The sequence below is a fragment of the Bos mutus genome, chromosome 8 (genome assembly GCF_027580195.1).
Source record: "Bos mutus isolate GX-2022 chromosome 8, NWIPB_WYAK_1.1, whole genome shotgun sequence".
Taxonomy (NCBI): Eukaryota; Metazoa; Chordata; class Mammalia; order Artiodactyla; family Bovidae; genus Bos; species Bos mutus.
Window position 1 is genome coordinate 47,777,885 of NC_091624.1, and position 18,177 is coordinate 47,796,061.

Genomic DNA, 18,177 nt, shown 5'->3' on the forward strand with positions numbered 1-18,177 from the left:
CAAATTTCTTAGAAAATGCTTTATATATTAGATATTGGTTTGTCTTAATGAACTCGTGTAACTTCTGGCCATTTCAAAGTGGGCAGGAAGAAAAATGCACATTAACTAATGGGTTTATCAAATTAGAAGACTAAGCTCCTGGCAAAGGTATCATTCTGAAACCTGAGGCAAATAAAACACACGGGGGCCATCTTTCTACAGGTAATTTTAATAACTAAAATGTAGGAATGTTCTTAATCAGTAAAGTTTTCTTTAAAGTATCATTTCTGAAGATGAAGCCCTCAAAAGGGACTTTCTCACGGAGACAAACTGTAGTCCCTCAAATCCCAACGTCCCAGTCACATTCTACTGGAAGGCTCATTGGACTGCCCCAAACAGTCTATGCAATCCTACTCAATTTTCAGTTGAAAAACAAAGCCCCAAGAAGGACAGTGACTTGTCCTAAATTGCTTTGTGAACTAGTAGATGAATCAATACTAAACACTCAAACTCTTATTTTTGAGTTTTAACTATATTGTCTGAGGTGAGGTGAAAGTTGCTCCGTCATGTCCGAGTCTTTGCAACCCCATGGACTATACAGTCCACGAAATTCTCCAGGCCGGAATACTGGAGTAGGTAGCCTTTCCCTTCTCCAGGGGATCTTCCCAACCCAGGGATATTGTCTGATGCCTCTCTAAATTTGCTATCAGGCTGCTGCTGCTGCTGCTAAGTCACTTCAGTCGTGTCCGACTCTGTGTGACCCCATATACGGCAGCCCACCAGGCTCCCCCGTCCCTGGGATTCTCCAGGCAAGAACACTGGAGTGGGTTGCCATTTCCCTCTCCAGTGCATGAAAGTAAAAAGTGAAAGTGAAGTCGCTCAGTCATGTCCGACTCTGTGTGACCCCATGGACTGCAGCCTACCAGGCTCCTCCGTCCATGGGATTTTTCAGGCAAGAGTACTGAGTGGGGTGCCATTGCCTTCTCCAAAAGACAATCTGTGCTAATAAGACAACTAACATTTTTCCAGGTTATTGCTACCCCTTGGACAGGCAAGATATATGTTCCTCACAAGCACTGCAACACTATTTGAGGCATTTTCCTTATTTACCTCACCTTTGTCTTGGGCTTCTGAGACAGATGACAACTAGACTAGCAGTATCCAATGGTACTTTCTGCAACAATGGAATGGCTCATCATGTGCGTTGTTCAATACACTAATCATGGCTCAGTGGGTAAAGAATTCACCTGCAATGCAGGAAGACATAGGAGATGCTGGTTCGATCCCTGGGTTAGAAAGATCCCCTGGAGAAGGGAGATGCTAACTCACCCCAGTATTCTTGCCTGAAAAATCCCAAGGATGGAAAAGTCTGGCAGGCTACAGTCCAAAGGTTTGCAAGGAGTGAGACACAACTGAGTGACTGAGCACACACACACGTGACCACTGTGCCCTTGAAAAATGGCTACTGTCACTGAGGAATGAAATTTTATATTTTATTCCATTTTAATGAATTTACAGTAGTTATAGATAATTAAACCTTCAGTCATTCTACTGCGTGTGACCCACCTACTGAACTGAGCAAAACACTAATGGTAGAGTCCCATAGAAATTCCTTTTTTCCAGTGTTAAAAATTCTTCTGATGCCTAAAGATCTTTTTCTAAAATCTCTTAAGTTCAATTACAACAGCTTCCTTCCACTACTAGACTCTTCTAATCTTAAGGAAGAAATGGGAGAAGTCTTGGCACTCTAATTCACTTGACAGTTTTCTTTAGCTCCAATACTCAAATATTTTTCTGAGATGATTTCTTCCTTCTTTCCCCCCTTTTTTTGTATTATTTCAGTAATGTTCATGTCTACAAATTCAGGTGACTAAAAATTAGATGCATTAAAATATAGTGTTCAAGGTTCTACATAATGAGAAAATCACAGTACTAGAGGAATAAGAGATCTTGATCATAACATCACTGAAGGACTCAAAGCAGTTAGAATCTGACTGCAGTCTCTACAAGAACAGAACCAAGACCTGAGATCCATGGCATTACCTAAGAAATTTCTCCAAAGTTGCATTTTGGTCCTTCTCCTCTTGAGTGGAGTAATTGGAATGCTACTGAGAATCCACTAAAGACTATGATTTTTATTTTGGCTAAGATAATAATGAGCTGTTCTAATGGAAACTGGCCAAAGGGTTTGCTAGCTTCTTTAGGGCCAATTCTAACATCTGGCCATGTCAGTGAGCCACACAGGAAGACTCCTTAAAAAAAAGAAAAGGAAAGAAAACCCCCAAAACAGGTACCCAAATCATGATACAGATTTATTGTCACTGAAGGATATAAGCTTTCTTACTCATTCCACTCAAGACTGAAAATTAACTCATCAATTTAACCTTTTAAGGCTCTGTTCTTATCTTCTTTCAAGACTTCTGATTCTGCCAATGAGAAGAAATTTGCTTCTTTTTAGATGTCTACAGCTGTACTTCTCATACTTAATGGTCATATATGAATCAACAAGGTACACTTATTAAAGTACAGATTCTGAATCAGTATGGCTGGGGTGAGGACACTGGAAGAAGCAAGATCTACAACTCACTTCTACAAATACCTTAAGGACACCTATCATTCTCATTTTGGAATTCTAATTATTTATATATAGGTATTCTCTCTCTCACTTAACTATAAATTCCTTGAAAGCATGATGTGAATCTCAATAATCTTTCTCTTCCATAGCAGACAGTAAACAGGCTCTCAAACGACAGGAGGAAAGGAAAGAATGATACCAAGGAAATAAATTTGCTGCAGCCTGAAACCCAGGTAGATCCTCTCTATGGGATCAAAGGTAGGCTAACGAGCACTGAATGCTATGAAAAGCCAAACTATGTTTTTCATTTAGTTAGTTAAATGAAACAGAGTACATTAATATAAGAAAAGCTGTGACCAAAGTGTGCTCTTCCTCCCACTGGATAGCAGAGTGAGGGGGGCACAGACCTGCAAAGCCAGCAGATTTTTTGAGGAACTACCCAATCAAATAAGAAATTTACTAACTAGATAAGTCAGAGGAATATCCTTTTAAAAAACAAGATAGACTACCAAAGAATCACTGAATCATCAAATCTGGAGTGCTTACCTTAGAGACTAAAAAATTTAGTTAGGTGATTTACCCAAGGATAGTGTTAAGGATGTGGAAGAGGTGGAACTTGCACATAGATGCCCTGACAGCTAACCCTGTATTTTTTGCATTCTGCTACCTCATGAATGGACACTAAATGAAGAAAGAACACTTTCTGTCATTCTTAAACTGCATCTTGTGAGCACATCTATTCTGAATTACTGCAATGAGTAAACAAGGTTTTCAAAGGGGTAAATAACAAAAAGCTCAACATTCAGAAAACTAAGATCATGGCATCTGGTCCCATCACTTCATGGCAAATAGATGGGGAAACAGTGGAAACACTGTCAGACTTTATTTTTGGGGGCTCCAAAATCACTGCAGATGGTGACTGCAGCCATGAAATTAAAAGATGCTTACTCCTTGGAAGCAAAGTTATGACCAATCTAGATAGCATATTCAAAAGCAGAGAATTTGCCAACAAAGGTCTGTCTAGTCAAGGCTATGGTTTTTCCAGAAGTCACATATGGATGTGAGAACTGGACTGTGAAGAAAGCTGAGCACCGAAGAATTGATGCTTTGGAACTGTGGTGTTGGAGAAGACTCTTGAGAGTCCCTTGGACTGCAAGGAGATCCAACCAGTCCATTCTGAAGGAGATCAGTCCTGGGTGTTCTTTGGAAGGAATGATGCTAAAGCTGAAACTCCAGTACTTTGGCCACTTCGTGCGAAGAGTCGACTCATTGGAAAAGACTCTGATGCTGGGAGGGATTGGGGGCAGGAGGAGAAGGGGACGACAGAAAATGAGATGGCTGGATGGCATCAGCGACTCAGTGGATGTGAGTCTGACTGAACTCCCAGAGTTGGTGATGGACACGGAGGCCTGTCATGCTGCAGTTCATGGGGTCGCAAAGAGTCGGACACGACTGAGAGACTGAACTGAACTGAAATAACAAACACATACATACATATTCAAGCAAAACTATAAAAGTCATTAATTATGAAGAAAACAAATCTTTGGTTGTAATCAAATAAATGTACATTTAAACCAGATAATATTGTTGGTCTACTAAATTGGCACAGACTACAAAAACACCCATTGTAACTAGAGTGTGAGAAGGTGGATATACTCATACATTGTTCATAGAAATAAACATCTGTACAACTTTCCAGTAGGACAAATTTGTACAATGTATCAGAAATCCTAAATAAAAGACATCATAAAAGAAAAAAAAAAAGGATCTAAGATACACAATTCTAGAGAATTAACCTGAGAACATATTTGTAGATCTATAGTGAATATCATTGTATGTGAATCATCTGCACATTTTTTTTAACAACTATGGAAAACTGGAGATGACCAATAACTGTATTTTATATTAAAAATATCATTTATATTAAAATAGTAATATTTTAACAAATGATGAAATAAAATATAGTGCATCGAAAAGTTGAGCTACTACAAAGCTATTAAAAGTCAGAGTCTACAGGGTGGAACATGTTGTCAGTAACTGTGACAATCAGACATTTTTACACGGCTTTTACAAGTTTGAGTTGAGTAGTACGCTCCAGTGCTTCTCAATGTGACTGAATTTGAGGATCAACTAAAGTGATAAACAGTTAAAAACCCCATGGCAAAGAATGCAAATATGAGAAAAGTCTGTTACCTTGTTGGCGAGAACTCAGAATGGCAAAACTCCTGTGGAATTTCCACTAACTAGCAACATCTACAAAGTTACATTTATTATTTGCCTGAGCAACTTCAATTACAGGAATCTATTAATATCTCAAAGATACACTAGCAAAAGTAGTTCTGAAAGTAGTTTAACATATTTGTTAAAGCAAAAGAATGGGATCAATGGTAGCCACATTTACCCAGAGGAGAAATAAACAGTGTAAAAGAAATAAGGAATATTTCTATGCTGAATACACTTTACACTCTAGGATACACTTTACAGATTTTAAGAGGGGAGAGGGTGAGGTGGGCAGATAAAGTATGAATAATGTGCTAGAGTTTACAAAGGAGATGGAGAAACATACAGATATACAGATACAAGTAGACTGCTTACATTTCTTTTTAAAAGAAAGAAATAAAAATTTAAAAAAAATTTTAAGGTTTCTTATATTAGGAGGAAGTTAAGAAAATAGAATAGACCAGGGATAGCAGTTAGCCTTCTGTAAATATAGTTTGTTTTATAGATTGCTTTGAAAGCAGTAAACCTTACATATTGATAATTATATATTAGAAAATAACTTTGTAAAAACTGAAAAACAAATGAACCTAACTATTGAGTTGGTGGTTAAACCCACATAAAGTTAACTACAAATGTACTGGGAATAAATGGAACAGAGAAACATGAAACCACACCACGAGGACACAGTCAGAAACATTCAGAAAGTGAGAAATAATATGGGACAGAGGACCCAGTTTTCTCAGCAATAAATTACAAGGGGGAAAAAATTGAGATTGAGAGAGAAGCCACAGATTTAAAAATTTTAAGAGAGATGTATAATCCAACTGGGATGTATGGCCCTTACACGGCTCCTGCTTTATACATCCAATTTGTTAAAAACATTTTTTTCTCTTTGAAACAGGAAAATCTTAACACTAAGTATTTGATGATATAAAGAAATTTCTGTTACTTTTTCCACTTGTGACAATGGTATTCTGTTTTTTGCTTCGTTGTTTAATTCTTACCTTTTAGGGAAACATACTAAAGAAAAAAACAAATGACCTGGGAATTAAAAACAAAGCAAACAAACAAAAAGCAATGTTTAGGTCCCCCAGATATAACCAGCCTGGTAGAGGGCCTACACAGAATTGTATTAAAGTTGGCCCAAATGGTTCTAATGAGCAACCAGGTTTTGTAAACAACTGATCTGGAGCAAGCCATATCAATAGGATAAATAACCCACAGAGTTCTGAATGTAACAACATGTATCCAGAAGTACTCTTTTTGATGACAGGAATCAGTATTTATAATAGTCACAAATGGCTAAAACTGACATCTCTGAATTCTACTGTACTTATTTTCTAAGGTACTTCAAAGAGTTTAGTTAAATAAATATTTACTTAGCTCTCTGATTTACTTAGTTCCCTAAGCAAACACTTCTTGGCTTCTTATACATATTGAACAAACCAGGAGAACAATAATGGCAAAAGCCTTAACATCCAGGCACAAGGCAATTAGGGCTAGTAACAACTTATGATCTATAAACCTAATCATCAAGAGATTAATGAGAAAGCCTTTTCCATAAAGTCACTGGAGCAGAATGTTATAAACCTGTGAACCACAGAAAACGTGCTTTAGGCTATATCAGACAACTTCATTCTAACTTAGTCTTATTTCACTTATCTCACAATCTAAAAACTCACGTACAAAACCAATGCTGGAAGAACTATTAAGAAATAAATAATTTAAGGGGAAAATGATCACTTTTAATCCTGAGTAAACCCGTCTCAGAAAGATAAGCAGAAAAGAGCTAATGGGTAAGTAACTGATTCTCTGGTTAGTGATAAATCAAACATCCCCTTAACTTATTCTATGAGCTGCCAAGTAAAGACTGTCACGTAGCAAAATGAAAAGATACTGCCATGATACATCTGGCCAGATGCTTTTCCTCTGATTCAGGTAGCTCTCCTTAAAAGGACACACAACTGAGAAGGAATTTCTCAATCCAGACATTATATACATGGAGATTTAGTAGAGAAATGTTGCTCTAGCATTCAAATCATCCACAAAATATGATAAACAGTTATAGAGGCAGAGATTATACAGTTTAGGAACTAAAGTTGTAATCGCACATCTAATGGATCAATTCAAATCATAACAGTAATAATATAATGACATACAGTAAAGGTATCAGGAGGATGATGCCGATTTTGCATTTGCCAGGTGACTCAAATACCTTTTCTGATTTACCCAAAATCAGTGTGTCTACAATACCTGACTTTGCCCAAGACATGTTGCAAATTCAGTGGAGTTTAAAAATAATTTAAAGGCAAAGGTTGTGTTTCAAAAAGCAAGCCCAGAGGGATGGTATGGGGAGGGAGGAGGGAGGAGGGTTCAGGATGGGGAACACATGTATACCTGTGGCGGATTCATTTTGATATTTGGCAAAACCAATACAATTATGTAAAGTTTAAAAATAAAATAAAATTAGAAAAAAAAAAAAAGCAAGCCCAAAATACAAGAACTCATTGTCTAAGACCCTGACTTTAAAGTTATCTATACATAAAAGCTCAGGGAAGAAAAAGCTGTCACATTGAACTTTTACGTTTAGTTACCCATCCCAGAAAGGCTTTTAAGGCATAGAATGATATATCCCAAAATGATTTTGAGATAGAGGTCAGGGGTGAACTACCTGCCTACAGAAGTTTAGGATTTTATGTTTCAGCTGTTATCTTATGAACACCACTAAACAGATCTAGTTCTTCAGGGCAGAGGTATAGTTTGCCTGAAAAAAAATCACTGTGGTAAGAGAATATATGGCTTTTTGGAGCATGCCATTTAAGAGAGAGAAAAAAAATGACCTCAGCTAAGTGGGAACTTACATATTCAATGGCTGAATAGGGGAGGGAATAAACTTGAAGTCTGAGAGGGGAAGTTGGAAGGAGGAGGAAGAAAGTACACTAGAGAAGATAAAGGATATATTTTTAGACAGGTGGGTTACTGAGTAAGCAGGTTCCATCACAAGAACAGAACTGCCAATTAGATAAGTAATTCAAATTGTGATCAGACAGATGTTCTATAAATATTTGCTAACTGGCATATTGGAGAAGGAAATGGCAACCCACTCCAGTGTTCTTGCCTGGAGAATCCCAGGGACAGGGGAGCCTGGTGGGCCGCCGTCTATGGGGTCGCACAGAGTTGGAAACGACTGAAGCGACTTAGCAGCAGCAACTGGCATATGATTATTAAAACTACTTTGTTTACTTTGGTAAACACTGTGTTTGAATTGAATTTAGCTCCACTTGTAACTCTGGCTTACTAAACCTTTTCTTGGGCTTTATTTTCCAGCCTACTAACCTTTACAGGTTAACCTTTATTCTCTAAAATACCTTCTATTTTGCTACATTTATTTAGAGAGGTAAGATTACAAAATGTTAACTAGAAATTAAAAGTATTAGAAAAAAAATTTTTATGCTTAACAAGGTTTGTAGGCTTTCTATAAAAAGCGTAAGTTATTTCAAAACAAATTATTTTTCTTTCTTAAATTTAGCTCTACAGCCAGGGAATCTTATAGTTTCTCTAATCAGTATTTTACCTTTTCTTTTCAATCTCTTATGATTTTTGCCCTTGATATTTTTTATATGAATAACCTAGAAATAATTTCTGGCAAACAACTCATAATTCTGGCCATTTTTATGGATATGGAAAGATTAGTATTTATTACCCTTAAAGACAGAGTGGTCTTAGTATTATTCTAGTACTCCAGAAGAAAGAGACCCACAGGGTATGATGCAATTACCAAGAAATAGTTCTCTACAGAATATTTTCCTCTATAGAGAAGACACTCGTTACCCTATAAGAAGTGACAACAGGACACTTCATCATGTAACATTCCCATGTTTACATGCAACTTTTAGTTCTCAAAAGTATTTCTACATACCCTTTAGTTTTTTAATAGCACTCCTCTGAAAAAGTCCAAGTACTGGGTATGGCCTTTGAATATGACTTGAAAATCACAGAGAAAAGAGGGAGGAGAGAGGAAGGAGAGGGGAGAGAAGAGAAAACAGGAAGAGAGGGGACACGCAGAGAGAAACTATTTCAAACACAAACATTAAAAATTTAACGTGATATGGCAGAATAATCACTGTGAGTCAAGACACCTGCTTCAAATCCCAGTTCTGCCAGTAACCAGCTATATGACTTCCTGTGAGTCATTGAATTATATTTCTTACATTGTCAAGAATGATTTTAACTTAATGTTCAACTTAAATTTAGCTTTATAAAAATCTACTACAAGGAGAATCCCATAGACGGAGGTGCCTGGTGGGCTACAGTCCACGGGGTCGCAAAGAGTCGGACACGACTGAGCGACTTCACTCACTCACTCACTCACTCGCTACAATTAAAGTACTTTCAAATATCGTGTTATAACAACAGTTCAATTAAAAGTACATCATTTTGCCACATGAAGTTAGTCCTTCACTTTTGTCTCAATTTGACCTGGATTACTCAGGTTGCACACTCAAGATGTACTTTGGAGGAAGACGGAGTGAGGGAAGATTCCTTTGCAAGATGAGATGGTGCTGAGCCGGTGAGGGAGTTAAGGAATAAGTGCATATGTATGCAGAAAACCTGGTCATTCAGCAATCAGGAGCCTGAAGAACAACTCTGCTTAAATTTCGGGGTGGAGAGGGGCAGTATAACCAGATGCGAAGGAGGCTCTGAGCTGGGGCTTTCTGGTAATCACAGCCTCCACCCTTCAAACCTTTCTCCCCCAGTGGACACCAAACCAGCTTCCAGTTCCGGGTTCTCAACCAATCGTATCAAGCCACAACAGAGGGCTCCGCCGACCCGGGCACCGTTTCAGGGCTCACGAGCAAGATTCACAAGACCCCAGCACCTGTCGGCCTCACACTGTTCCCAAAAGAAGGGGGTGGGAGGGAACAGAAGGTCTACGCCCCGACCTTTTGGACACAGACTACCACCAAGTTCATGAGCCCTCCGAAACCCGGGGGAAGGGGCGCTGCTCGCCGTGACCCTCCCACAGTCTCTTCTCTCAGGGCTAATTCTCGGGTTTCCAGGTCTCATTCTCCGTCCGTGGTTTCTCAGGCCTCAGGAACCCGGGGCCTGGGAAGAGGACAGACGGATGCCGAGAATGAAGGCAGCGGGGGAGGGTGCACTCCTCGCCACCAGGAGAAAAAACAGGAAAGCAAGGGTAGGAGCAGCTGTGTCCCCCTCGGCAAGGGCGGGAGACCGACAGACCATCTATCGAAGGGTCTGTCATTCCTTCACTCACTCACCAGGAGAAGCAGGGAGCATCTGAGGTCGGGTAAGGATAGGAAGATGCCAGGAATCATGGTAACGCCGGAGTCCGCGGCAGGGACAGGCGCTGGCGTCTGGGACTGGAGAAGGTTGGGTTAGGATAGGAAAGGGCTGGGCTCCGGGCACCGGCGGCAGTGGAGGATTCTCCCGGCAGCGGGACCCCGTCCTCTCGACCCGGAGCTCCAGCGGCGAACACCCGGGACAACTTCCAGAGAGGCCTCGCACACCCTCACTTCCGGGTCCTACCTCTCTCAGAGCCCGTCGGAACATGTAGTCCTGCGCCATTCTCAGAAAGCACGTCATCAAACGCACGGAACTCTTTTCCCATCAAGCTCTCGGGCCTGGTCCACCAAGTCGGCCGCGCGCGGGGCCTTGTGGGATAGAAAGGGCGTGGGGGAGTTATTAGAGGACGCGAACTACAATCCCCAGAAGGCTGTGCCGTCAAGAGCCTCGCGCCGCCTTCCGAGGGGTTCCACTAGTTTTCAGCTCGGTGGGCTCAGTCCCAGCTGGATGTAGTGGCCTGGCCTGGCCTGGCAGGAGGGGCGGCCCAGCGGGGGTCGTGCCTCCTGGAGCCGCCCCCAGGACTTGAGTCCTGGAGGAGGCGACGGTGAGTAAGAGGGGCCTGGCTGGGGAGGCTCCTATCGGTCTGCAGTGCTAGCCCCTGCCTCAAACTCTCGGCCCTCCTGGCCTGAGCTGTGGCCTGAACCTCCAATCACTGGCCTCCTTGCCTACTTGCTCTTCTCTCTGCGTTAGTTCTAGCATTGTAAAGTCAGAGCCACCCCCTTGTTGTGTTTAAATGGAATGTGTTAATGACTTACCCATAATTGTCACTTTGGACTCCTGTAAGGAATAGTTATGGGATGGACTGGGGAAGCCCGTTGTAAACTGAAAAGCTCCGTGCGAGAGTGATTGCTTCTGATGCATGGATCACTCCTACAGGATGATTACAACACTTGCTAGCCAAGCAGTTAAGGAACTTAACCTGGGCCCGGTTAGCTCTCCAGATTCATTTACGAACACCTAGCTAGATCGCCGTGCCGCCAATTGTAGCCAAGAAATCTCAACTGAGCTTGCCTGGTAGCTCAGCTGCTGAAGAATCTGTCTGCAATGCTGGAGACCCTGGTTTGATGTCAGTCACCATCTCTGAGAACTTCCTGAACAACCAGTCCTTTGGTCCTAATCACAAATACTCTTCCTTTGCTTGTGACTACAGCACCACTTTGGGGTTCCCTGGTGTCTCAGATGGTAAAGAATTCGCCTGCAATGCAGGAGACTTGGGTTCTGTCTCTGAGTAGGGAAGAACCCCTGGAGAAGGGAATGGCTACCCACTCCAGTATTCTTGCCTGGAGAACTCCATAGACGGAGGAGCCTGGCGGGCTATAGTCCATAGAGTTGGAAAGAGTCAGTCATGACTGAGCGACTAACAGTACTACTACTACAGCTGCACTAGTTTTCTATAGTTATTATTAGAGCGTTTATTACACTGGCTTATTTTATAGTTAGTTAATGATGATGATACCTTTGCGTTTTATAGAATTTCATAACTAAGAGGTTTTGATCTATAAAAGTTTAGGAAAAACAGCGCTAAAAATTTTTGGTATACATTTGAGTTTTTTTTTTAAGGATTTAGGCTGACAAAATTAAATAGTGATGGAGTCAAGATTTTTATTTAGGTCTCCTCTCTCCTAGTCTGGTATTCTTATATCTTTACCACTCACCAACCTCTCTGGTAAATAGAAATGAGGAGTTAAAAAAGATCAGAGACAGATGAGTATGAACTCATTACTCCAAGAAACTAAACTCTGACCCTGGTCACCCTCTGGACTTAGTACTCAGCCTATGACTGATTTTTCACTCAACAAGCATTCACTGAAAACCATCTATCTACCTGTTTCTGTACTAAGTTGCTAAGAATTATGAGATGTATATAAATATATATAACTGAGATAAAATTTTTAGTTTGTTTTCCAAAAGTTTTTTTTTGTGATTCTGATGTGTCCAAAACTCTGATCACCTGGAGTGATCTAAAGTGTAGAACAATGTCTAGAGTTCAGAACAGTGCCTGTCACATAGTTGGCACTCAACCTGTTGAATGCATCTGCATGGTCTACTGATTTCATGTTTCATATTTTATGGGAAGGCAGAGCTGAGGTAGCTTATGTTTACACTGCATATTGTTAAAGAACTGGACCTTGAGCCCAAGTATAATTACTCTTCTGTGTTTTAACCTCCACCCCTGTTTTGCAGCTTCTTTAAGTCACTTTAATTTAATCCTGCATATAACTGGTTTTTCTGACATGACAGACTTGCTCAGACATGACAGAAGTCTCTCAAAAGGCCCATAATTTCTGCCAACACATTAACTGAAATTGTCAGCAAAATAAAGCCATGAAGAGCTAAATTTTACAAAATTAAGAAAATACCTTTACTTTAAAATAACCAATAATCCTTGTCAACGACAATCAAGCTCATGAACTGTAATAAATTTATTTTATAAAAGAGAGTCACAGGGATTGGAGTTTCACTTTTTGTTAAAATCAGAAGAGGGCTTGCTTACCCTTATGGTAGATATTAGCTGTAGCTAATTAACAGCTGCTCCCTTTAGATAGGTACATTTGCTCCAGTTTGCCGTGTTACTTACCACTCCCCATGTTTCTTGTACTTATTATCTCCCTTATCCTTGTAGGTTCAAGTTTGAAACTTTGATAGGACATCCTAAGTTTAGGATGCAAGTTTATGATCATTGATGAAACTCCTTTTTCCTTCCATCAGGTACTTGAGTTCTTCCTGCTCCTTTTCTGACATAATCCAAACTCTGCTTAAGCACTCTTGTGATAGGGAATGTACTATTTTCTTATGCAGCTAATGCATTTCTAGAAGAGTCTATCAAACCATATCAAATGACCAGTCAGCAAAATTTTCCTTAATGAAACATGGTTTATCCTAACGGTGTGATTTCCAAGTTAAGTTCCTGAGGTCCACATCTCTAACTAGGTATATTTCCGTGGTGGACACAAGAAGAGAACAAATAAAAATGCCTCCTTTTGTGGGCATGAAAGAAAGAATGAGGTACCTTCTAATTTAGCACTTAAATCTAGGTAATTTTAACCTGACAAGTTTATATCATTATCTATTTTGTGACTTGGTCATCACCTTTAGTCCCAATATCAGTTCTAATATTTAATATTATGTGGAGTCAAATTACCTGTATTTACTTAGCCAGTCACTGTGCCTTTTGAACCCTGGGTCTAATGTTAAATACTTATGCCTTTTTTTTTTTCCCCTCAGCCCCTGATAAGTGTCTTAGAAGCATCTAATCCTTTCATTTTACAGATGAGCAACTTGTACAGAAGTTCAGCTGATTTGCTCCTTATGTATCTTCAAAAACTAGGCCTATATAGACAGTTTGAATCCTGGTGAAGTGTTTCTAGTGAGCCATAATTATAACATACCCATTTAGAACTGGTGAGATGGATTTCAGAAGTGTTTCCTACAGATATTTATTGGTTGCATCATCGTTTCAGGTTGTTGCAGTTGAGAAGACTATGAACAGGTCAGAGAACTTGTTCTTTGCCGGTTCTTCATTAGCATCCCAAGTTCATGCTGCTGCTATTAATGGAGATAAGGGTGCTCTTCACAAGCTTATCATAGGTAAGCTCCAAGTTCCTCTTTAAGTACAGAAACTTGAAAAAATAACTCTTTGTCCTAAGGAAATTTGTTCATTTTGTTTTAATTTGCAGTTTACTCACACGTTTTAGTGGAAATACATTATTGTTTATATTTGGTTTCAAGACTTGGACAAGAAAGAAATTAAGTCCTGAAACTTAAAACTGTGGTTTTTAGATTAGATGAAAAGTACTTGAGAAATACCTGTGTATTTGACATCAAATCTAGATCCATCTAGTCAAGGCTATGGTTTTTCCAGTGGCCATGTATGGATTTGAGAGATGAACTATAAAGAAAGCTGAGTGCCGAAGAATTGATGCTTTTGAACTGTGGTGTTGGAGAAGACTCTTGAGAGTCCCTTGGACTGCAAGGAGATCCAGCCAGTCCGTCCTAAAGGAGATCAGTCCTGGGTGTTCATTGGAAGGACTGATGTTGAAGCTGAAACTCCAATACTTTGGCCACCTGATGTGAAAAGCTGACTCATTTGAAAAGACCCTGATGCTGGGAAAGATTGAGGGCAGGAGGAGAAGGGGATGACAGAGGATGAGATGGATGGATAGCATCACTGACTCAATGGACATGGGTTAGGGTGGGCTCTGGCAGTTGGTGAGGGACAGGGAGGCCTGGTGTGCTGTGGTTCATGGGGTCGCAAAGAGTCGGACACTCTTGAGCAACTGAACTGAACTGAACTAGATAGGTACTCTAAGGTGCTGAGAGAATTAATTTGTCCTTTAATAATTCATCTGTTATTAGAGATCTCTGTAAGAACAGAGATCTGGAATGAGATATTAGATAATGATATATAACATTTAATATATTCCCAAAGTAATGTTTACAAATGATTTAAACTTCAATGATTTTAAATTGATTAAATGTTCTTATCACTGATTCAGCTGATTGAAGTTGATAGTTGTCATCCTGTCTTATATAGAGAGAAAGGTCCAACATGGAGGTTCTAGAAGAACTTCTAGAGAAGTTCTAGAGAATAAAGTGAACAGGAAAAAGACAGTGGCTGAGAATTTTCCAGGACTGCAAAAACCACAAATCTACATAGTCACAAGTTGTTAGTCCCAAAGGAAATAAATAATATAAAAATCTCCATTATTTATAATCTCAATACATACCACTAAATGTTTAGTGACATCGTGATTGACAACCTAGTCTTTAAAGTCAACACTATTTGAACCTCCATACCTATTCCTTTAGAATGTATTTTCACTCTAAATGTCTCGTTTTTCCAGGAATTTCTACCCATGCACCCTAACTGATGACTAGTTTTTCTAGTCCTCAATATGACATAAATTTTGTCTTTGTTTCCTCTATACGTCTATTCCCTCTCCCCTTTTTTACCTTCTACCCCCTTACCTTCTTCTCTGCTAAGCAAACTCCAACTCATCTTCAAGGACAAAGTTCTCTTAGCACATTCTCTGTAAAGATTTCTCTTCTCTGTCAGAGATGTGATCCTCACTTCACCTCAGCTATCTACATTCAGTTACTCTTCGAATTTGACATCTTCTACCACCTCTGACTCTTTCACTCAGACACCCACCATTCAACTAAAACTCTTAGTTCCAGCTCATTTACTAATTAGAATGATAGTTTTCAGTGTCACGGAGTCCTCCAATCCATTATCTTTTCCACTTTTGACCGTCATTATTCTGTTTTTACTTTCCTTTCTATTCAGCCCTGATTCCACAGTCTATAATGAAAATCCTTCTCTTGGAAGAACTCCCTTTTCTTCTCACCTGTGACACCTGGCTGTTGCAATCCCAACTTTGGATGGACCTAATCCATCTACTTCTGTCAAGCCCTGAACAATTTAACCTGTCTGGAAGATTGGTAACACCTTAAATTCATGCCTCCCCACTTCAGAAAGGCACTCAAGACTCTCTGCTCATCATATTACATTTCTCCATATGACTGTCCCGTACCTTTTTCCTCTACTGAAACTCTGACTACTGCCATATCTCCCTCCCTCCCTTTCTTAGCTAATGCTTTATGCTTCTTACTGAAAGTGAAAACACTAAATAGGAACTCTCCCAACTTTCAGCCCAATAACTATGTCAGCCTACAGCTTCACCTATCTTCTTCTTTCTTCCTGCTGCTGCTGCTGCTAAGTCACTTCAGTCATGTCCGACTCTGTGCGACCCCATAGACGGCAGCCCACCAGGCTCCCCCATCCCTGGGATTCTCCAGGCAAGAATACTGGAGTGGGTTGCCATTTCCTTCTCCATCTCTTCCTGCTAAAACAGAGCAAATATCCCTTTCTGTCAAAGATAGTTTCTCCCTACATCCTGTCTTCTCAGGGATCTTGTTTCATTTTTTTAACCTCGGATTACTACATCATCAACCTTTTCCTGTATTCTAAATTCTTTTATCAACATTGAAGATAAACATGCTCTGTTAGCTCCATTATTTAAAAACCCCTTCTCTGCTCCTTCTAGGTATCCCCCTCTAGGTATTGCCATATTTGTCAGCCCTCCTTTGTGTAAATCAATGAGTACATGGGCTAAACTGCTTTAACAGTGACCTAAATAAGATAGAGGTATATTTAATTCTCATAATAGAACAAAGGTAAGTGGGCAGTCTAGGGTGGAGAGACATCTCTGCTTTACAAAATCATCCAGGGATGTTGCTAGGGCTTTACTTTGCCATTCTCAACATGTGGCTTCCATCTTTGGGTCAAAGGCAGATTCTTTCGCTGTTGTCAGAGCCCGGCCAGCAGGAAGGGGGAAAGAGAGTGTGCAAGGTAGCAATTTGTCATCCTGGAAGTGGGTGGAGTTAGAGCCACGCCTAGGACAAAGAGCCTAAAAAAACTTTTCTCTCCCTGAATGGCATCACCTCTAGCTAAAGCTCAGGGTGCTCAGTTCCCAGAAAGAAAGAATGAGAGAGTGGTATGGGGACAATTATCAACCTCTGTCACCAAAACCAAGCTTCTTGAGCCATCTGCACTCTTTATCCCCACATCTTTATCTCCATCTATATTTTACTGAAAGAAAAGAAAATATACTTTCTTATTTTGAAATATATGTATAGAGAAGTCCACAGAACTTAAATGTTCAATTTAACGAATAAATATGAAGCAGAAGTGCATGTAGTCAACATTAGGTCAGGGAACAGGACATTGTTCATCCAGAAGCCCCAGTTCATTCTTCCTTCCCTCTTGGCATAATATGGTGTCTTGATGTTTATGTGATAATTATATTGTAGTTTTGCCACCTAGTCATATGTCTTACACTCTATAGTTTAGTTTTGCCTTTTTTGGACTTTTCTCCTAAATGTTCCATGTTTACTTGTACTAAAAATTGTATATTCAGTTATATCACTTTGGAGCTCAAAACACTTGAATTGCTTCCCATTGTATTTGGAACAAAATTTTGAAACTATACCTCTTTCTCTCTCCAACCTCACATTTCACCACTCTCTTCCTAGAAAAACCTGCTTTATTTTCATTTCTTAAATCTGTAAGCCCTTTTCCATCTCAAAGCTTTTGCCTAAAATACTATTCTCCTCATTCTCTGTCTGGTTGACCTTTACTCATCCTTCAGATCTCATCACTGAGGTCACTTCATAAAAGCCTGCTCTGCCCATTGAATCTCAGTGAAGTCTGTTCACTGTGTCCTCTCTTGGAACTCTTCAGTTTTCTTTCATAGAATTTATCTCAGGTCATAACTGTGTATGTGTATGTTTGACTATTTTAATGTCTCTCTCCTCTCTAATTTAATAGCCTCCATGAGTATAGACTAGGTCTGTTAAAGTCATAGTTATACATACAAAATCCAGCACAGTGCTTGGCACATAGTAGGCATATGAGAAATGCTTGTTGAAGAAGTGAATGAAAATTATTATCATTGTTTTAAGTATCTTTCTTCCCAATAAGTCTATAATCATTTAGAGGGCTGAGATTAAATCTGAATTGAGTTAAATTGAATTAAGAGACAAGTTAGGGCTAAATTTCATTGGAAAAAAGTTTTTAAGTCAGAACTCCTCAAGAAAACATATTTTGTAACTCTTTCATTATTTTAACATGAAATATAATTATCAAGGGGAACAAAGCGTGCAGTATGTGGTAAATTAAAAATACTTAAATAGGCTCAATCATACAAATTAATGTGTTACCTAATAAAACTTGAAATATTTCTATAATTTTATATCTCCAAAGGAAAAAATTCTTTAAAAACAAAGAAGCAGTCATGATATGAAACAAATACAGAACTGATAAATGTATTTATAAGTTAGTTCTATGTATTTTATTGTGTTGTCTAAGGAATCCCTTACTCATTACTCACTTTGAGCTGTAATATTGTTCACCTTTTAAGAATTCTGCCATTTTTGTCTTCTATTCAAAGACAGTAATACCTTTGCTCTGTGGTATTTCCTAACATTTGTATATTCCCACCAAATAATATGTTATTTTTTAGTATTAAGATACATCT

At 39.4% G+C, this 18,177-nt stretch overlaps 2 protein-coding genes across 6 annotated transcripts in view; one reads left to right on the forward strand and one right to left on the reverse strand.

The window, feature by feature from the left end:
* ERP44 (endoplasmic reticulum protein 44) overlaps positions 1-10,320 on the reverse strand; it is a 96,784-nt gene extending 86,464 nt beyond the window's left edge. Inside the window, exon 1 of the mRNA XM_005897023.3 lies at positions 10,054-10,320. Within this exon, the coding sequence (XP_005897085.1) occupies positions 10,054-10,110 (57 nt within the window). The 5' untranslated portion in view covers positions 10,111-10,320. The remainder of the gene's footprint in view (positions 1-10,053) is intronic.
* A 164-nt stretch (positions 10,321-10,484) lies between these two features.
* INVS (inversin) overlaps positions 10,485-18,177 on the forward strand; it is a 135,548-nt gene continuing 127,855 nt past the window's right edge. For 3 of the 5 annotated variants that reach the window (XM_070375558.1, XM_070375559.1, XM_005909586.2), the window contains exons 1-2: positions 10,485-10,682; positions 13,600-13,726. In XM_070375558.1, the coding sequence (XP_070231659.1) occupies positions 13,621-13,726 (106 nt within the window). In that variant the 5' untranslated portion in view covers positions 10,485-10,682; positions 13,600-13,620. Of the gene's footprint in view, positions 10,683-13,599; positions 13,727-18,177 lie in introns of those variants that run through there. The other 2 variants (XM_070375561.1, XM_070375560.1) reach the window with 2 other exon arrangements.